Source organism: Pelecanus crispus, chromosome 2, assembly GCF_030463565.1.
Source record: "Pelecanus crispus isolate bPelCri1 chromosome 2, bPelCri1.pri, whole genome shotgun sequence".
Classification (NCBI taxonomy): Eukaryota; Metazoa; Chordata; class Aves; order Pelecaniformes; family Pelecanidae; genus Pelecanus; species Pelecanus crispus.
Genome location: NC_134644.1, coordinates 117,488,078 through 117,508,403, shown reverse-complemented (window position 1 = coordinate 117,508,403; position 20,326 = coordinate 117,488,078). Strand labels below are relative to the sequence as shown.

Below are 20,326 nucleotides of genomic sequence, written 5' to 3'. Positions count from 1 at the left end.
TTTCTGGTATTCAATTTTTCTCTGAAAAGCAAATGTTTCTCTTCAAAAAATGAGAAAAGCATTTTTAGGGGATTTTTTTGATATCTTTAATGGAGAATTTTGATTATTTTCTAACAGGGTCTCTCTGCCATCTTTTATAGTAGCAAATAGTTGGTATTCTACCAGACCAGACACATAAAGAAGAACAAAGCATAGAAGTTAGCGATGTGTAGTAAGCTCCTAAACCATCCAAAAATATGGCAACTCCTGTTATAGGAGGCCTGGTGTTGGTGCAGACGTGGGACTGCTGCTCTTCAGAGCTGACCCGGGCTATTCTGACAATTCAGCGGACAATTCTGAGAAGCTGTGAACCCGATTAGTTTGTTTTACACCTGCAAGGTCTTTAAACTTGCATGAAATTACACAGCAGTTTCCCAAAGTAATTTGAGAAATCATCTTTCCTTCTCTTTTTATCTGGAGCCACTGCACAGTGGACGCATGCTTCCTATACTTTAACTTGGATAAGAGATTAAAGTATCAGCTCTGCCTCAGCGAGATGGAAAAGCACACGCTCTTGGCAATCGTCTGTGCCACCTCTGGACTCCTCCTCGCGCTCCTCTTCCCCCCAGCAATGCTGGTGTCAAACCAAAACCCAACCCCAAGCCCTTGGCAGAGCAGTGGCTTCTTTCTGTAAGGCCTCCTTTGGGGCTCAGGCCTTTCAACTTTCACCTTTTATTCAAACCCAGATATTCAGTGTGGCTACTCTAAGTACACCCCTCCCTCCCTGTCCCCCACACCGTTTGCCAGCTGGGCCTGGTCTCTCAAGGGCTGCTGCAACCACCGCCCTGCTCAGTCACAATAACCCCATGCCGGTGAAGTCACTTATTTCAAATTTCTGTAGCAATATCCTGCCTTATCAAGTCATGTACTGACATTAGTAATATTTCTACAACACTCTTCTGCTGCTGTCTGAGCGCCCCAGGTGGCTGTAGCGTGGGGAGCTTGTTTGGAAGAGCCAGGATCTCAGCTGATATAAACCCACTTTTGGCCAGCCCTCATTTGCACTGGTTACCTGTGCGTGTCAAGAAGCAGGTCTCGTTCATGGCTGGAAAAGGAGGCAGGGTGCATCCGGATGGTATTGCAATAGCAAGGGCTAGCACCCAGCACAGCCTCGTTGCGGGGAGTTGTGAGTGAGGGACTTGGTGCCAGGCTTCCTCGAGAGCAGGCTCAGGCCAGAACTGTGCGTGCAGTACAGACCTAACCGGTGGCCTGGGATCTTGCAGGGTCCGACAGTCCCAAAAGCTGGGGTAGGAAGCCCCTGCCATGTGAATGCACATATTACCATCAGGGAAAGTACTGAAGAAGAGGGGACAGAAAAGACGCGCTTAGCAATGATCTCTCACACCCACCTGGCGACCATGTGTCACGGGCAGGGCTAGATGGGACTGGAACAAGGCATGCCTGGTCAGGATGATTTAAACCTCACCACCCCAGAAAACCAGGTGCCAGGTTTTAGTGTTAGTAACTGAGTGCGCCCAGGACTAGTACAAATGGAACCCTTAGGAGAACGTCAATTCAAAGAAATGCTTCCAACTCAACAAAAAAAGTTGGAAGGCTTTGCCTCGCATTGCCAAGGAGCTGAGTCCACAGAAAGGACACTTTTATGAATTGCTCAGGATAGTATCAAGCTCTGCTCCTCCACCGCTCTAGGTAACTGCAGACCAAGACAACGCTTTAACAAACGGCTACAATCTCTTTCCACCACAAAAGTGATAATTTGCAGGCTTTCTATGACCTCATATAAAGCCGAGTTGGCTAATGTGCATTAGGCTGGCTCTGGGGAGTTGACAAGCATGGTTGACACAGTTATAATTCAGCCTGCCAAAGGGAATGAAGAATAACAAAGATTTAAAACTTTAATTAAAAATCTTGAAGCAAGTGAAATGCTGGAGAGAGTGGTAACTCCTTTGCAGGGTTGTCAGTTTGTGATTTCTTTTGGTGAGGAACAGAGGAGCTGCAAGCAGGAACGAGAGTGGAGATAGGTTCAGATTTATCTACAAATGCGTACCATATATTTTAAGATATTGAGGAATGGTTTTTATTAACTGCTCCCATGAAGGGAAAGATAGTGAAGGAATCCAAAGGCACTACCATTACACAACTGCCTGATCTATGATGTTGATTCTGTTGCACAACCCTGCATAAAACTGAAATAAACACAACTGGCTTGAAATGCAGAAGTCTTCTGGTTGTTCTTTTCTGATATAAACTACTTTAGCCTGGGCAAAAGACAATAACAAAGAGAAAACTGGCCTTTTTCTCAGATGCACGTCATCTATCCCATTAAAATGGTACTAATTCATGGTGACATGAATATTTTGGAAAGTATCAACAAAAAAATTCCTGGAAAACCCAAAGGGACGGCTTGAATGTCCATCTTGAGGAACAGATCATTCCAAAATAAAGCTGTCTTATGTGTTTATTACGCCTTTAGAAAGCAACCTATATAGTCCTCTGAACCGTGTAGCAGTATTACTAGCAAGTCCTCCCTCCCCTTACAAAAGATGGAGCAATTGTGGTTAGATGCCAACAACAAGGAAGGTGTCAGTAGTTTAGACACATATGTTGAGTTGATCTAAAGGTCCGTGTTTTATTTTGCTAGGCTAAATAGTTAATTTTGATCCGTGGTACCGTATTTGCGTTGGGGCAGGCTTTTACTGCAGCTGCAGAACGGACAGTGATAGTTAACAAAGATGAATAGGGTTTTAAAAGCAATGCTTAGCTTTTGAAGGTTCACACAGAGAATGAAAAGCAACCTTTTGCTTCAGCCCTTGCCTAGCACTAATGCTGGTGTAGGCAGTAAGTGCAGAGTGGCACCTTCAAAGGAGCACTCTTCTGCGAGGCCACAGCCACCAGCGCTGCTGAGCGTGGCAAGAGCCAGCCTCAGATAGAAGCTGTTTGCTTCTTCTTATCTCTGCAGTGCATCACACGCACTGTTACTGTCCGTAAACCTGGAATTAACCTATTTGAACAGTCTTCTGAATGTCCTTTTTTCACTCCTCTCATAATTTCCCTAACCAAGAGTCTTTTTGCAAGTAATAATGAACAAAAGAAACCCTTCACATGTTGGCTTAATCTAGAAGTCTAGTGGCACTACTCTGGCAAACAAAGGAGTTTTGTCCCCCAAAATTACACTTTTTGGTTGAGATAATGTTTTGCATATTTCTCTGAGGTGCTTCACATGTTCAGCATCTATTTATTAACTTATGCTCATGTTTCCCTGGGAGCTCCTCAAGTATATAGCATTCCCCGATGGGTGAAGTCACTGAGTTTCAAAGAGATGAAGACTCAAATTTTAAAAAGCACAAAAAACTTTGCACACTTCGTTCTTTCACTGCGTGGCTAAAGGAAAGCCCAAGCACTAGTCTCCATATGTTGAATCTGTATTAGCTGTAAATGCCACGTGCTGCCGGAAGTCAGCTCCCAGCAGCGAATAAACTTGCAATAGAGAATCAATCCATTGGAATTGTGTTTACTGAAAGTGTGTGGCCAGCAAATGTTTGAGCATGCCAAAAGCGGAAGGAAGGTTATCCTAGCACATTTTAGGCTTCTTGTGATGTTCCAGGCCACTCCAGCCTTATTCCTAAATAATGGTCTAACTGGAACGACTGGTCATCACAGCCCTGCTCTGATCTTTCCCGTTACTCTGTCAGACAATGAAATAGCACAAGTTCTTTGTTTACAAAGCACGATTGCTGAGGCAATTAGATGCAAAATAAGTGTCCCAGTATTCCTGTTGTACACATTTCCTGTAGTTTTAGAGCAGATATCTCTGAAGACATCTTCGGTCCTTTTGCATAGCAAACAAATACTGCATTCAAGCCTTCCTTCACAGTACAAGTCCCTGTACACATTCGTAAATGAGGTGTGATTTTATGACCAATCAGTCAGACTCCTTGGTGCTGTCCTGATCAGGAATATTTTATATAATACATGCGATGATGGCCAAGCAGTTCCCCCGTCCTGCCCTTTCCACCCATGTGCTCTCTCATGCTGGCTAAATAAGTTGCATGTGCAATAGCTTGAATCCCTTCATAAACTCGCAATGTCAAGAGACATCAAAGATGTTCAGCCCCGTTCATCAGCAAGTCCTAATTGAATATCTTGAGCAAGGCTAGAGGACTGCTAAGATAAATCTATACAGTGACCTATTCATCAGCTGCACTCAGGAACTTCCACATATTTTACAGGAGGAATTTGTTTAAGGTATGCTGTTATCTAAGAGAATTCGTAAAGTCTTAAGAGATGACATATTACATATTTTTAAAAGCTCCCTGATTTTATATGAACACTTGAGATACGGTAATCTGTGAATTTATTCAGATTTGTAGCTCAGCATAAAGCTGTCTGGTTTTTGGACAGTCCTTTAGATTTACCATCCTGTGGTGAAATCGCTGCATGAATCTGGAGAAGGTCCAATTCTATTTGTTTAAAGTCCTGATCATGTGGCTTTGGCATTCCTAACATATCCAGCAATCATTTGCTTTTAATTACCACTCATTTCAACCACATAAGTAATGAATATGACTACCACATCCAACTTACAGGCTGTGTAAACTCTTGAGCTGGGTGGAACTTTCTTCTATATAGAGGCTTAACTATAAATTTAACTCAAAATGTGAATCCTCTTAACTTATTTTAAGCAGGCCTTTATAAGTTTAAAATAAAAATAAATAAAAAGGAAATGAAAAAAGCCTTAAATGAAAGATTCCACACAATACACCTGATTCACTTCAGAAGCAATTTCCTGGCCTCCACAACCTCTTGGTATGACTGTAGAAACCTTAAAAAAACAAGTTGATTTAACGTTTCTATTTATTCATGGTGTCCAGTTTCCAGAGGAGTCTGTGACTTGTAGTTTTAAACTCAATTTAGCATTTAAACTCATTTTCAGCTGGGTCCCAGTGGAGCAACAATTAGAAAAGGAAAAGAGTTCAAAGAAGAAGGGTTATAACCTTTCCGCGGTATGTTTGCCTGGACTTTAAAAAAAAAAAAAAAAAGCATCTCTGTTACTATTCTTCCTACATTTGGCAAGCAGTGGGTCAGACAGACGGTTTGCGAACCTGTTGGTATAGAGAACTTCATGGTTAGGTACAAACCAACACCCAGAAGTCTTTCATGGCAGCTGAGGCAAAGGTTCATTTTTTAGGGGTACTGTTATTTGTATCATGCCAAAAGCCTAGTACCAGCAGGCCCAATTTCTCTTGAGAAAAAGGAAATCTCACATCAAATCTGAGCAAGAGGAACCTACCAAAAAATACAAAGAGAAGCTGCGCTGTTGCACACTTCAAACTTGTGTTAAACCTATGCATCTTTTGCCATTGAAGGCTCCAGCTGAGACTGGTGTCCCAGCAATCCACATGCTATATATAAATATATATATTTATATGTATATATACGCATTGTGGGAGCCAAGCAGGCCTTGCAGCCAATGGTTGGAGGAGAAACAGAGGTATCATAACTCTCCAGAAGTCGTAACTGGCTAAACTGGGAGTAGAGCGGTGGCCTGCAAGTCAGGACCTGGGACCCCCATTTATTAAACTATAGCAGTTTCATCACGGAGAGCTGGAATCTATACATATTTTGGTGTACTCAGAGTTAACCTGTGCTTTCTATAATAGCAGCACTTTCTGTAGCCAACAGTACTCTTATGAATGGGATTCCAGTGTCACAAATTCAGCCTCAAGATTCAGCCTCTGCCAAGACCTGGCTACCAAAAATCTTACTTGGAAGTACTGTACTTCATGAATACCAACGGATAACTAGTTGGCTTGTTTGCTTCTCCCCTCCCCCAGTTCTTGTAAATAGATGATATGAAAGCCTCCCCTGGGAGCCACACCGCAGGCTCTCCCCGATCAGAGCACACGGGTACCGCTGCGCAGGACCTGCCCATCCAGACACGTGGGACTGCGGGATAACGGCGTGCAGGGTGAGCCAGGCAGGCAGGCTGAGGCTGCTCTTATCTTCCACATAGACATGTCACCCCCTCAGGTCAGAACGGATCGGATCATGCCTGAGATAATGGACTTCATTAACGTAAATGAGAGCTTTCAGTGCTCTCACTTATTTAGCTAACGTGGCTTAAGAAAGAGACCTCTTATGCAAGATTTGATCCCTTAAATTTGAGCATTATATTTTAGAGGTGTTATATTTTAGAGGGGAAAAGTGATGCTACAGTAGCAGAAGAGACTAGCAGGAAAATCGTTATCAGTGTGTCCTAAAATTACAGCAGATCTGGAGAAAAATCTTATTTTTATAAAGCTGGTTGAGAGTACACCCGATCATTCTGACTGTAATGAAATTACTACATGGTGGAAGTGTAAGCATTTACTATGTTATCTGTCAGCCCATAATAAGACAGCTAGATTTGACCAGAAAAAATAATCAGCTAGGGTGAATGAAATAAAGATTTTGTCTCTGTTTCACATGGTCAGAAAAAGACCTACCATATTTTCCAGAACAGATACAACAGATAGCTGGTGTCAGATAATTTGTACCTACCACTACCTGCAAGGAAGAGATTTAGGAAAGAACCCTCACTTCCAAATAAGCAAAGAGAAAGTCAATGTGCTTGTCTGAATGAATTAAAGAAAAGTAAAATTTTGATGAGGAACGTGCCGTCGTTCACCTGCTGCTGCTGAAACTCTCCCTTTTGGGAAGACATGTTTAAAAAGAAAACACAAATTTGTCGCTGGTCACTTGAAAAGCGCATAAGAATGACAGAAGTGACAGCAGCTTTCATACAGAGACACAGATGACTGTGGATTAAAATTATCCCTGGGCCAGGCTATTAAAATGATTAAAGGCAGATCATGTAAAGTCCTGAACCATTGAAATTTGATGTTCACAGGAGGCAGACGCAACCCAGGGCAGACAGTTTCGAATGGAAGGGAAAGCCAAGGCTTTCTCATCAAAACTCCGCCTTCCCCTGTTGTTGTTTCCTGCTATTGCTGATAAGCTGTAGCTGATTTTTGAATCGGTTGCGACGAGATGATTAAAAATGGTGATAACCCATTAGCTGGAAGTGATGCTGCGGCAGTGCCCAGCTGGAGCACAGCGGCAGCAGCGGCAGCCAGCAATGTGGTTCCAATCGCCGCCCGCCTTTGAAATGTCACCAGGAAAGATCTATAGACAGCCCTCCTGCTACAGGCCATCAGTGTCTACTCTTCCTGTTTGACTTTTATTTAACTTACTGCGGGTTGATCAGTTCCCAGTGAAGCTGAGGGCACTCTGAGGCCCCTTTGAAAACTGAATTATCAAATGGAATTAGAGCCCCATTCAAAATTCACCTGTTTTTCATTTCATTAATGTGTGTGCCTGCATCTGGATCCATGACCTGCACAGCCCATCAGTTTTTTTTTCCCTTCATGCTGCCGCTTTCATGTGCCTGCATTCCAATTTCCAATTTTTCTCTTCAGGTTATGGATCACCCAACTTCCATATGCTGATACAATTTGATTTCCTCTCTCCCTGGCACTCCCGCAGCTACACAAGCATCCACTGATGCCTGTTTCTCTTGTTCTTTTTCAGTCCTGTATCAAACTTTCTCTCTTCTCAGCTGCTAGCCTACAGCTGTGGTCCCAGCCAACCACTTCCACCTCTGCATACAAGTCTTTGAGTCCATCTTCAGAGTGGCCTTTATTGACCTTAGTTCATCAGACTACTTTTTGCACATTTCATGCAGTCTTATAAACCACAGAAGAATTACTATTCTCAAGAAATAAGCTCTGTGACCTTTCTTTAATGGGCTGCATCATCTGTAAAGGTGCAATCCACCTCTTATTTTGGAACCACATCTACATTTTAGGTTACACTAGTGCACTGACTCAGAAGAGCTGAGGGCTTTGTCACTAATATCTTAAAAAGAGGGCATATTTACACACACGTACCTTGGCATTTTGAAGAGGAGGTTGGTAACTAGAGGGCCGATAGTACCTCCTCTGAGTAGCATCGGTGTGAATGTCTCCAAGAAATAGCTCCTCCACAAGGTGGTCTAAATTGTGGTGCAGGTACTGCTTCTCCACGCGGATCAGTTGGAGTTCATGCATGGCAAAATTCAGAGCTTTGGTGCATTCACAGCCATTCTCTTCTCTCAGCAAATCATAGCTCACATCCTGCTCCCAGGGACTATCTTCTGGTATAAATCCAGGACATGTATGGTTCACCAACTCACTTAATTTTTTGGCTATTGCTTCATTGTGGCATATGATCTGTATGTTGCGTAGCTGATAATCAGCTTCAGTACCCCCTCGGATGATCCAGGATGCTTGGCGGAGACGTATTTTGCCACGTATAACTAGTGTGTAGACAGGGTTTGTGCAGCGATTGCCACCGTAATAAAACTGATAGGCCTTAAATGTATTATTGTGGTAGAACCTGTAAGATCTTGTGATGAACTCTGGGCCTGCTCTAACTTCGCAACTGTGGGAAGACAGAAAGGGATGGAAACAAAATTTTAGCAAGGTGGCACATCATGTACCCTACAGGTAACAAGACTGAGCAAACCTGCATGGGTCCACAGAGGCACTTGGATGCTAACGTCCCTCTGGCATAAATGAGGGTAGATAGGACCTTGGCATCTGTGGCCTGCCAATTAACCAACAATTTCCCCTGCTGTTATTAATATACTGCTTCATGGTGATCATATCTAACTAAGGGCTTTATCTTTGTAGGTTTAAATACTTTGAGTCATGTTTTGCTTTTCCTTTTTGTCTAGGGACCACCATGTGATTCAATTCTTCTCTGAAAAGAAGTAGCAACTTATTAAACATCTATTCTTCTCTTTTGCATGGCAGATTTAGCAAAAGGACTGATAACATCAGAAAGTGAAATGCCAAACATCCACAGAACAGTACAAAGAACTGGCTTCTATGCTGCTGTAGAAGCTTCTCAGCAGAGCTCCACCAGCTCTGGTCTGCAGAGGATGTGCAGGATCGTGTCCTCAGCTTTTCCACTCAAACTTTCAACAGGGGTGGCAATTAATGCAAACTTCTGACCGTTAATGCAAAACTTCTATTTGGCTTGAATTTGGACCATGCAATATTCAGGTTTTTTGGTTTTTTCTTTTCTTTTTTTTTTTTTCCCCTGAAGATGTAAAGGGCAGTTAAATTCCACTTCCTGTAGGAAGTCCTTTTGTGCCTTCAAACTTGACGCCCTTGTCACACCCACACTGCTTAACATAAATACACTCCTTTCTGTTAAAATACCCCAGTCTTTCCTACTACAAGTCACTTTAAACGAGCATATGAATATTGCCTGCTGAGACACAGAAAGCAAAATAGCGCGCTCAGTTACAAGTCATCATGTATAGAGAGTAACAGAACTGCTGAAAAACAGCTTCTTAATTTCTTTTGCAATAAAACCTGTGCTAGACACATGCTTTGAAAACAAGGACCCATTCAATGGACTGAATGCATGTAGTCAAAGATAGTACAATGTTATGTTTGAATAAGCATCCATTTTGGCAACTTGAGCTCCTTCCTATTCAAAGAGAGAATTAAAGATATTTCACAGCATGCTGTTTAAAATCCAGGCTATAAATCGATTAATCAAGACAGCTTTATAGAATGCTATTCTACTGTACATAATGCCGTTCCTTCTCCTTTTATGCATAAACATATAGAAAGCATCTGGAATTTAGAGCATCACCATCTTAAAGAAAGTATTTCCCCCACTGCTTAAAGCAGGAATATTCATCCTTTCCTCTCTGCTTCCTTCCCCTCTTCTCTTCCACATACATCACTCAAGCATCTTGTTTTGTCTTTCCTTACCCAGTAGAGACCCAGTGTCCCTCAATATTGGGAGGCATCTGCACAGTGATCCGGGCTCCATTGTGAAGGTGTTTCAGCATATGATGACACTGTGACTCCTTGAAAGCCCTCCATGCACTCTTCTCCAAGGACCGAGGGTGGGACCTGCTGTCCGGGTGAAGAAGAGCAGAACCTTCTCCCAGCCCTGTGATAGACAAGTGTAAATTATCGTGAGTCCCTGCTGAGAAGGGTTTCAGCACACAAAAGGACGTTGTGAACATCTTGTGTTGAATGACACTCATTTGCAATGTTATGTGTCTAGGAAAGAACAGTTTACATTTCTTTTCTCATCTGAAAAAAAAAAAAAAAAGGGGAAGCTCTTCCTCTCTGTCAGCCCACTAATAATCCACTACATAAATTTGCTTTACGAAATACACTGGGGAGAAGGGGCTGAACCAAAGTGTTGTGTTTCCACACCCAGGAGATGTGGCTCTGAACCTGAATTTTATAGACACCTCTGTAATCTCTGGTCAGGACAATCAAAAACCTGAACTATGGAACTTTTAGAAAGTTGCATCCAGATCTGGACATAAACTCTGTGGTTTCAGCCCACCTCTAATTTGAACGCTTCTATAATAAACTTGCAAATAAGGACTACCCTTTAAAGCCAAAGGAAAAGAGATATTAAAAGCAAAGCCTCTGCACACAGGAAGCCTCTGTGATGACTGAGGTGGTCAATTAAAGGCAGATTCTGCTATTTTTATTTTCAAGGGGAAAAGGAATTTCAAAAGCTAATTTTATCTCCAGCACGCAGTAATTTTGGTTTCCAGTAATGTATACATACAAAACCCACCAGCGCTCTCTCTACACAATATTAATTGAACAAAATGAATACGTAGCTTCAGAAGGAATGTGTCTTTACTGTTTTAGGCACGGCCTGCTCTTAGATATGTTGGAAAACATGGATCAAAAGAAAAACACACATATAGAGGTTAAGAGGTGAAAAACATGAACCTTACATAATGGGTTGGAAACTGTATTACTTTGCCAGAAGGAATTTAAGAACCAGCGGGCTAGAAAACGAATATGGGGTGGGGTGGAGGGGCTGGTTGCATGCCTGGGAAGTCAGGGTGGCTGTCTTGGGAAAGGGATGTCTCGCTAACATGTGGCCCCAGAGGCAGGGTCTAGGATTCACCCCCATCTTTTTTGGTGCTCTCTTGGCTGACCTGGCTCAGGAACTGGGCTGTTCGGGATCACCCGTACATGGTGCAACCCTACACCGTGCCAAGCCACCTAACGCAGGATCCTACACTTTCTTCCACAGGCCCCATCTAACACTTAGGCACATGCTTGGGCAGCACACAGCATCGCTACAGGATTTACGAGAAAATCAGTACTAGTTGGCTTTAGGTAGACTCTGTTTCAAATCTTTGCCATTTCCTATTGCAAAAAAGAAAATAGTGTCAGTGATTTGTTACGTTGGCTAGGTTTTAGATCTTCCAGAAGAAACTTGGGTAACACCTGGGAAAATGGCATTGCTAAAAATATAAATACATGTCAGCCATTTAAAAATAGCAATTCCTAAGCCAAACAAAGGCAAGGACTTATCCAGTAGGCAGGGTAAAGAATGATCAGAAAGAATACAATAAATACTTGAATGTAAACAGTGCTCACCACCGAATGATCTCATGATTTAATGAGATTAATGAATACAACCTCACAAAGTCTTTACTGGAAAATCTGGTAGCTTTGTTGCAGGCTACAAATAATTCTTCCACCTGAATGAGAATTTACAGCCTTACTTTCTAAAGGGTAATAAATACTAGGGATGCTTTGATATTTGAGCACACCATCTGAGATGCCCTTACAGGAGCCTAATTTTCAGAGGGTCAATACTTCTCCGTCTCTGGAAGTCAAGGCTTCTCAGGTATTTCTACGTTAGTGAGCGGAGTCACTCACATTAGCGCCAAACAACTCCCGTTCTGCAGCCAGAAACAGCACGGCTGCTTCAGAAATGATACAGCCATGGCAGGTTGACTCTCTGCTTGAGCTGACTACATCTTTGGAGAGGCAGGATTTACTAGACAGGGTCAGTGCTTTATGTACGGGGCGGTACAGCCTCCTGGGCTGAAGCCAGCAACCATGCACAGCAGCTCTGTGCTGTGTCTGCAGCCCACCTCACTTGGAGCAGCACTTGACACTCTCAAAAACTTGGGCTTATTTGATTTATCTGAAACCTTGTGGGTATGGGGCAGATCTCACAGGCCTTCATACTGCCAGGAGAACAAGTTCAGCCAGGTACAGGTAAGCTTACCAGTATATTTATTTTTGTTGTTATGAATCACAGCTAGTGACTGAGAGCTTGCCTTCTAACATACTTCTCCATCTCTAAGTCTCCACATGCTCAAAAAGCCCACATGACTTCAGCACCTCATTCTGAAATGGAGTGAGCGCTCCTGTCCATGGGCTCAGAGCATCTTTGGGGTCAGAAGTGACACCTCCTGCAAGGGACCCAGTAGAGGCTGTAGTCATCAGTACTAAATTTCAACAGAAACACAGCTGTCAGGATGTCTCCTGCAGACAAATTATCTCACACTGAAAAAGTCTTCAAAAATGTACATTTCCACTTGAAGTTGTTAAGCATTTGAAATCTGCCATCAAGAGGAGGTTCTGAAATGGTTCAAGTGACTATTTCCAAGGCATAGTTATTTTACCATTTGCTTTTAAGAAGTTGCATTTTGCCTAGCTCATGGCATATGATTCATGAACACAGACACACTTAAAAATGAATGATTTGTTCATTTAAACATACTTGGGCATTTAATTTCTCCAAGCAAAAATCCTTCTGTGGGAGGATACCATCTTGCATGTACACACATCAAAGGAGAAAATGCAGTAACCACATTATACATTCCCAATTATTCCCTGGAGGAAATAATGAAAAGAAGGGGGTTTTGAAAAGGAGTCAAACTTTATGTGGTATTATACAGTGTCTTTTCTTTGATATAGCTCAAAAGCAAGGGGGTCCCAGCTCTCCCTGTAACATGTATGTAGTTCTGTCTGCAACTTGCAAACAACAAACTGTAACCAGTGGGTGGAAGGGAGATTTGCACTGATAGATCTGGAGATCTGTACCTGCAGAGAGGGCATTTGTTTGGGACTCTATCCATCCAACTGTGACAAATGAGGGCAGGAACTAGTTTATGTAATCAAGACAGGCATGAGAACAGAACAAAGGCTGCAGAGACAGAGGAAGGGATATAGAAAACACACACATACTAGGCAACATCACATAAATAAGACGTGAATATCAGAATATTAATTATGGTATAAAATTAAAAGGCAGTGATAGGACCTTTACCTGTGTTTGTGTTGCTGGGGCAAGGAAATAATTTAGCAGTCGCCTTCCTTACCGAGTAATCATGTCAATGCTTTTGTATTTACTGACATATGCCTGTAGATATGGCTACCATATAGAAGTGCCATAACTTTCCCTAGTTCCTTCTTAAGATCAAACACAGGACTGGTGATACGCTTCCCACACAGGGCATTAAACCGAACACCATCTTCCTAGGCTTTTCCTCGCAGCAGGTGCTCAGAGGCAGCACAGTGTCCCCCTGCTCCACCCTTGGCAGTGCACAAGGAGGTGTTCTGCAAAACTGAGGTCCTCCGCAAAACTGAGGTCCTCCAGGGATGATGTCACTCATTTTAAAGGATCCATTTGGCCATGTTAAATGGGACATCGCTGGAAGCCTCAAGGTTAAAATGTGCTTTCATGAAACTGCGAAAAGAATTTCATGGCTCTTTAAAAGCCCACTTTGGAGCCTACATGCAGTTGCAACATAGCTGGAGCCACTGCTTTCATTCAAAGAGATCCAAGGCTGCTATTCTCTACAGCACAGACAGATAGTAGGCTTCAGTACCTCCACGACAAGCCATGTAAGTATCTCAGACTCTCTCTGACTGACTCCCTTTTAAATTTTTGTGTGTTATGAAGGAATCTTACCCACTTGTTAAAAATAAATAAATAAATAAAATCCACCATGTTACCACTCAAAAGTGTGAGAGACTTCAAACAAACAAACAAAAAAATCTTTGCATGAGACTAATAGCAATAATTCTGTGAAGCCTCTGGTTGGCTTTTGCTTTAGCTACACCACAACCAGAGGTCATAAGATTGTATCACCCACCCCACGGTGGCTGTTTATGCAAAGGAGCAAGTCCAGAAGGAAAAGGAAAGTTCCAGAATGCATCGGAAATTCCAGCTAGAAAAAACAAAGAAAAAAAATGCATTTTCTGATGAGTTGATATCCAACTTCTCTTTCATAATCAAGCCCTAGCAGTGTAAATCACAGCTTTAGCATCAAACTAACTGAAAATAGTATAAGAGATGCTACAGCTAGGTGGGGATCCATGCCCAGGCCCTCACAGATCACACTGGACAGGGGCAGATGCAACATCCATCTGAGTGGGAAAGTGGAGGTCTGCACAGCTGCCACTCCACTAAGACGTGGATAGGAGCACGCACTGCACCCAGACAGAGAACTTCAGGCTCTCAGGTTCACCTATAAACCTGTATCTCATGTGGGAACAACCATTCAAGATAAAAATAATTGTTAAGGGAAGATAGGTTACTTTCAAGTTCTTCAAAGACTTCTGCACATAGCTGCGAGTAAAATACAAATCTTAAAAGGGCAATCTGTTGGCAGCCCGTTACCCAAATGTGTTTCAAAAGCGGCTGTGACAAAGCTCTCCACCAATATTTCTGCAAAAAACTGTGAGCTGCTTGAAAAAATGTTTCTGTTTTCTGAAAAATAGTATGCAAATAATGTACAACTGCAAAACAGATAATAAGCAGAGTTTTGCTTGAACACAAATTCTTACAATTTAATTTGTGCCTAAACACCCTGATCAAATTCTGTTCTCAGCTATGCCAGACTGCAAACGTGTAATTCAAATAATCTTAAAAATCTTAAACTGTTTAGATTTAATCAGTTTAATGAACACCTCTACCAGAATCTAAACCATAGCTTCAAACACGTCCAAGTGTAGTGCTTCAAACCAGACTCAACACTACTAGGTGTTCAGCAGGTTCACCCTTTGTTAAATGGAAGAACAATTGTTACCTAAAAATAGGATTCAAAACTGGATTTAGATTGGAATTGCTCAGCAGGAACCACTTCACTTCTGCTTTCATTTATAGCAATGTAAATCCCAAAGAGCACCATTTTATTACGAATTAAAACAACCTCCAGTGCACACTCAAAATGTGATGGCTTCATCTCCGACTGAAACATTTTAACATTCGTGCTTTATTTCTGCAGCAAACTCTTTTCAAGTTAGGACTTGTTTGAAATTTGAAAAACCTTACAACAGATAAAGAATAATTGACTGGATTAAGTTTATAGCTCTCCTTATCTGGGCATTTGCCCTGCACAATTAAATAAAGGGACATTTGGATTACACTCTTTCTTCATGTGGGATAGTGTTAGGTAACGCCCATGACAGGCTTTTAGCTACAGCACAAACTTACGTAATTGCCATGGAGAATATAATGTCCTGTTACCAAGCCGCGGTCTGTGTTTACCAGTGTTTTCCCTGCACTTGAAACTTCAAAGAGTCCTCGCAGGATTGGGACCTAAATTAGCTACTACAAACAAAAGGGTTGGGAAAGGAAAGCTGGGGTTTATGGCCATGGAAGCAGGCAGGACAATGACTTCCTTTCACATGGATCTGTTGCCTTCCTTGTGCATACAGAGTTTCCAGGTACAGCGTCCAAAGAGATGTGAAATGAATGTTTCAGAGCGTGGAAGATCCTGAAGAGTGATCTAAAGTGTGTTTAGATGGGACAGCTAAAAAGAAACTCCTCTGAGGGTGACTGGCCCAGCACTGAGGTCCTCTGTTATCCTACAGCTTGGTCCTTACTCGATGCCCCATCTTGGGAGAGGTCAGAGAACCAAGCACCAAGCAGCTACACAGCCAATAACCTCTCCTAAGGTAAGTTCGTCTCGTAATTGGGATGACTGCTGCTATCAACACAAGGTGAAACGCCACTGCCAGGAGCATGGGCTTCTTTATGAAGCCCCATAGGGTTAGAGCCCACCTCCCTTTAGGGCAGCAGGAGCTCTGCCACTGGCACGAGTGGGTGCAGCACTGGGCTGTAAGTGCAATTTAATAATCGATGGTTGTTTGGTCTTGCCCTCTTTGAAGGAAACATCTGCACTCTGTCAGAGGCATCTGCCGTGCAGCCTGCAGACCTCCGCCCTGTCTTCCACCCACACCTCGGCACCAGGATTTATTCAGGTGGAACTGCCCCCAACACCGATGGGACTTGTGTCTGAGCAAAGACAATGCTTAAACAAGCTTGCTAGGTATAATCCTACCCTCTATCAGCCCTGCTTAAAGCGTTGCGTCAGTAATAAAATACTAGCCTTGCCTTGAATAGCTGAAGGTATTTGCCTTCAGCGTGGTTGAGGCTAGTTTTGGGCTTTATCGCCTGGCAGCCCACCCCTACGGACACCCTACAGAGTGCAAAAATTGCCCTTACTGTTCATGACACCTACATCGCACCACTGTTAGCCCACAGTCAAGCTACAGAGATGAGTGAAATTGAATTTACACTGATGAAATTGTGAATAAAATGAAGCCCATCTTCACACCTTCCCTGCAAACTCTACAAGTCTTAGGCTGAGCAGTGTGTCTTCCCCTCTTTCTCTCTTTATTGTCTATCAGATTTCCAAATGCCGTATTTTACTTGAGGGAACAGGTCATATATTCCTCTAGTGTGGAGCACAATATTTGTCCATTTTATGGATATGGATATTTGTATCTTCTGATACACTTATTGTTTTCCTGAACAGGTTTTGAAATAAAACACTTCTATGTAACTAATGTAAGCAATATTGCCAGAGAACTTTTAAAAGCATAAACAGTTTTGCTCTGAAAAGCCTAGCAGTCCTGTCTTCATCGTCTTTATTACTACTATTTCCATGATGTTATCAACAAATTGTTTTACTTAGTTTCTAATTCATTACTCTAACAGTAATGTAATCAGAAATATACTAGTTTCTTCTTAGCATCTGTATTTGTAAAAAATAGTTTACACTTACAAAAGAAATTAGCCAAATTTGTTTTGAATCCATTTGAATGTAGCTCTTATTAATCAGGTTTTCTGGAGCTGAATGATCTTAGTATTTGACATCTGAAACTTCTGTGGCTTTTTTGTCTAAGCAAAGAAAACAGTGATAATGGACAACTTCCAGCTGCAAACCTTACTTTTTTTTTTTTGACACTGCACAGGTTTTATTTTGATTAATGAAGACAAGTTTTTTCCAAATTTCAATTCAGTGATGTTAAAGTAGGCATTTCTTAATGTATTGAAAGAAGCTTTAGCCTTACCAGACATTTTAACTTGTGCTACAAAGCTTTAAACCCTAAAAATCCTCAACCACCCACCCACCCACACTCACTCACTTTTAACCCTTAAGTTGCCACGTGCAATAGAAATGCAAAAGAAAACATCACGTTCCGTAAAGAGGCTTAACACTGCGATCCCCTGAGATTGCTGGTTATTCTTACACACTACCAATTCAAGCCAGCCGCTGACCGAAGGATGTTCCTATTGACTCTGCAGCACAGAGGGAAAAGCTCTAGGCCTAGTTAAAGCTAACAGGGTAAATGCATGTAGACAGGCTACATTTCAGTGCATTATATGCCACCAACGTCATTTTCAAGTTTGTAAGAGGGCAGTAGTTTCCCAATGCTCGAAGCTCAGATCCACACCGTGCACTACTACGTTGCTGAGGTATGTATCTTTATATACAAGGCACCGAGTTGTATCTTTCTACAAGAACTTAGGTTTATGTTATTTGCTGAAATATAACTGCACATGGAAGAAATAGATGATTTTCCTCCTTCACCCTCTTTTGGCAGCTGCTGTTTTGATCTGATCACTGGCCCTGATTTGTTTCCTGCTCCAGCCGGGGTTCAGCTCTGCTCTGTAATTCCAAGCAGATGAGCCGGTGAGTCCAACCCTGTAATTACACCTCCTCTCTTTACCCTCTAACTTCAAACCTCCCATTTCGACTTTCACATCTCAGATCACAGAGTTTTAAAGAACACCTCTGGCGTTCCGGCAGGTCTGGCTCAACTAAAGATGTTTCTATGCTCTCCGGATTTCATAGCTGAGCTGTGAGAAGGATATAAAACCCCCTCCTGGGGAACAAGGTCTCTTGCTCTTTCTTTCTCAAAACAAAATACACAATCAGAAGCCCATGCTCTTTATTATTTATTGAATACCATCTGTGTGCTTAGCACTTGTACAAACAGAGAGAGAGAGAATCCCTGCTCCACAAAATCCACCCCAGGAACAGCTTTGAAATCCTTACCCCAGCTCACCGATCTCACACTGAATCCATGTAGGTCACTTGCATTGTAACAGTTAAATTCCTCTTTTTATGAGTAAGCTTGGGGTCCTAAGAAATTTAACTGAAGAAGGCTGGATGCGACAAAGTACTTCAGAATTAGGAACACTCTTTAGAACGATGCTGTAACCAAGTGGGTTGAGTCACTTTTTCAGAACAATATTGCGCCCGGATTTTTCAAATCTGGCTGCCAAATGTTAGACATACCTAAGCAGCTCATTAAACAGCCTCCTTTTCAGAAGTTGCTCTTGAAGAACACCGGCTTTCTGGAAAGATGGGTTATCTGTTTAAGTGCCTAAATACAGATTTACCAGCTGAACTTCTAAGTTTAATTTTAAATACGCTGGCTTTTCCCACTAAAATTTTGCCTACCGTGCAGTTTCAGAGAAATGTCAGTCCAGGGGTAAGCTGAGAGAGCATCAAAGCAGGACTGTGTGTAATGACACCCAGAGTCTCCGTGCTCTGCAGCAAAACAGTTTTAGTTGGGTACAAGACCCGGTGCTGGCAAACTCTGCTGCCTAAGGCTTCCCAGCGAGTACCTCCACATCAAAAACCTCTTCTTCGCTTGCAGGTGAAACGTGGGTCCCACGGAACATCTCAGCCAAGCTCCCCGGAGTTTGGTAGAGCCAGCCCTTTGCCCGGAGGCGAGGAAAGCATCTTTGGGTGAGGTGCCTGGACCAGCTGCTCCATCCAAGCATTTACAGGCGCGCAACGGTAACACCGCCGGCACAAACTTCGGAGCGGGACGCTCTCTGCGTGATTTTTACCTACACCGGCTGGCTGCCGCTCTACGCCGCACCCAGATGTTTTGCGAAGGGGTGCCGCTAACAAGGGGGTCCAGGCAGAGCGAACAAGGTCTCTGCCCGCTCCGGCATCCATACGGCCCTTTCCTCTGCCAGACCCCCCGGCCCGAGCAGCCGGGACCCACCGCCCACGGCCACGACGGGCGAGCGCACCCACCCGCGACCCTCTCCCCCGGCCAGCGAGCTTACGGGACCCCTCGCAACGCAGCCAGAGTCGCCCAGCGGGTGGGGACCCCCAGGCAGCCTCCCCCCGCCGCATCCCGGCCCCGCACTCACCGTGCAGCAGCAGGGCTGGGAACAGGTATCTCATCAGGCTGCCGTACGGGGCGGACATCTCCCCGCCTGCCAGCGCCCCTTCCCCGGCGCCTTCGCTCCGGCCGCCGCCACCTCCCGCCGCGCCGCCCGCGCCTCAGCGCCGCCGCGGGCAGCCCACGGCCCGGCGCTGGAGGGCAGGCGGCTGGCGGGGCCGGGGATCGCCGGGGACCCGCCGGGGACCCTCCCTCCGGGGCCGCTCCCGCTCTTCAGGGCTGCCGCCCCGCACGCTGCCGCCCCGGCAGGGCTCGGGCTCCGGCTCCGGCTCCGGCTCCGGCTCCGGCTCCGGCTCCGGCTCCGGCTCGGCCGCCGCCGCTCGGTGCCCGGAGGTGGCCGCTCCGCCGCCGCGTCCCCCGCCGTCTCCGCGGAGCGCAGCGGCGGCTCCGCTTCATATTTCCCCTTCCAGCAGGAGGAGGAGGAGGAGGGGTCGGGAGGTGGGGACTCCTCCCGGGGCGGGGAGGGGGGCGGCCCCGCCGGACAGCGCTCCCACGGCGGGGGAAGGGGCGGCGGGAGGCGGCCGGCGGGGCCGGGAGAGGGCGAGGAGCGGGCGGTGGGGGGCGGCGGGCAGCCCCGGGGGCGTGAGGTCGGGCGGCGGGTGGGCTGTGCCCGTGGGGGGGGGCTGGAGGACGCGCGGGGGAGCCCGCGGGGGTGCTCGGCCCTTCCGCGGCGGCGGGGCGAGCGGCCCGAGCAGGGGCGGGAGGTGCCGGCGGGGCTGCGGCTCCCGCTGCCGGAATGCCGCTTCCCAAGGGGTGCGAAGCGGGTCTTCGCCGCCGCTCCCCTAAGCTGGAGAGAAAGAAAAGTTGGCGTGCGCCCTTGCCCCGGCAAGAAACCTTCGCCTGGTTGCGGCTTTCCGCGTAAACCGGGCATTTTAAAAGCAAAAACCAGATGCCTAGGTTGCCGCCTTTGGTGCTGCGGTCTCCTGCACGCTTTCCCTCCTGGCTGTTGTTGATTAGTTTTGCTTTTTATTCTAGTCTTAGGCCTTGGTCATGCAAACACTTTA

At 44.6% G+C, this 20,326-nt stretch overlaps 1 protein-coding gene across 1 annotated transcript in view; it reads right to left on the bottom strand.

The window, feature by feature from the left end:
* APCDD1 (APC down-regulated 1) overlaps positions 1 to 19,348 on the bottom strand; it is a 28,328-nt gene extending 8,980 nt beyond the window's left edge. Inside the window, exons 1-3 of the mRNA XM_075706067.1 lie at positions 19,291 to 19,348; positions 9,810 to 9,993; positions 7,929 to 8,460 (exon numbers count right to left, since the gene is read on the bottom strand). Coding sequence (XP_075562182.1) covers positions 7,929 to 8,460; positions 9,810 to 9,993; positions 19,291 to 19,348 — 774 coding nt within the window. The remainder of the gene's footprint in view (positions 1 to 7,928; positions 8,461 to 9,809; positions 9,994 to 19,290) is intronic.
* Positions 19,349 to 20,326: the final 978 nt, after the last annotated feature.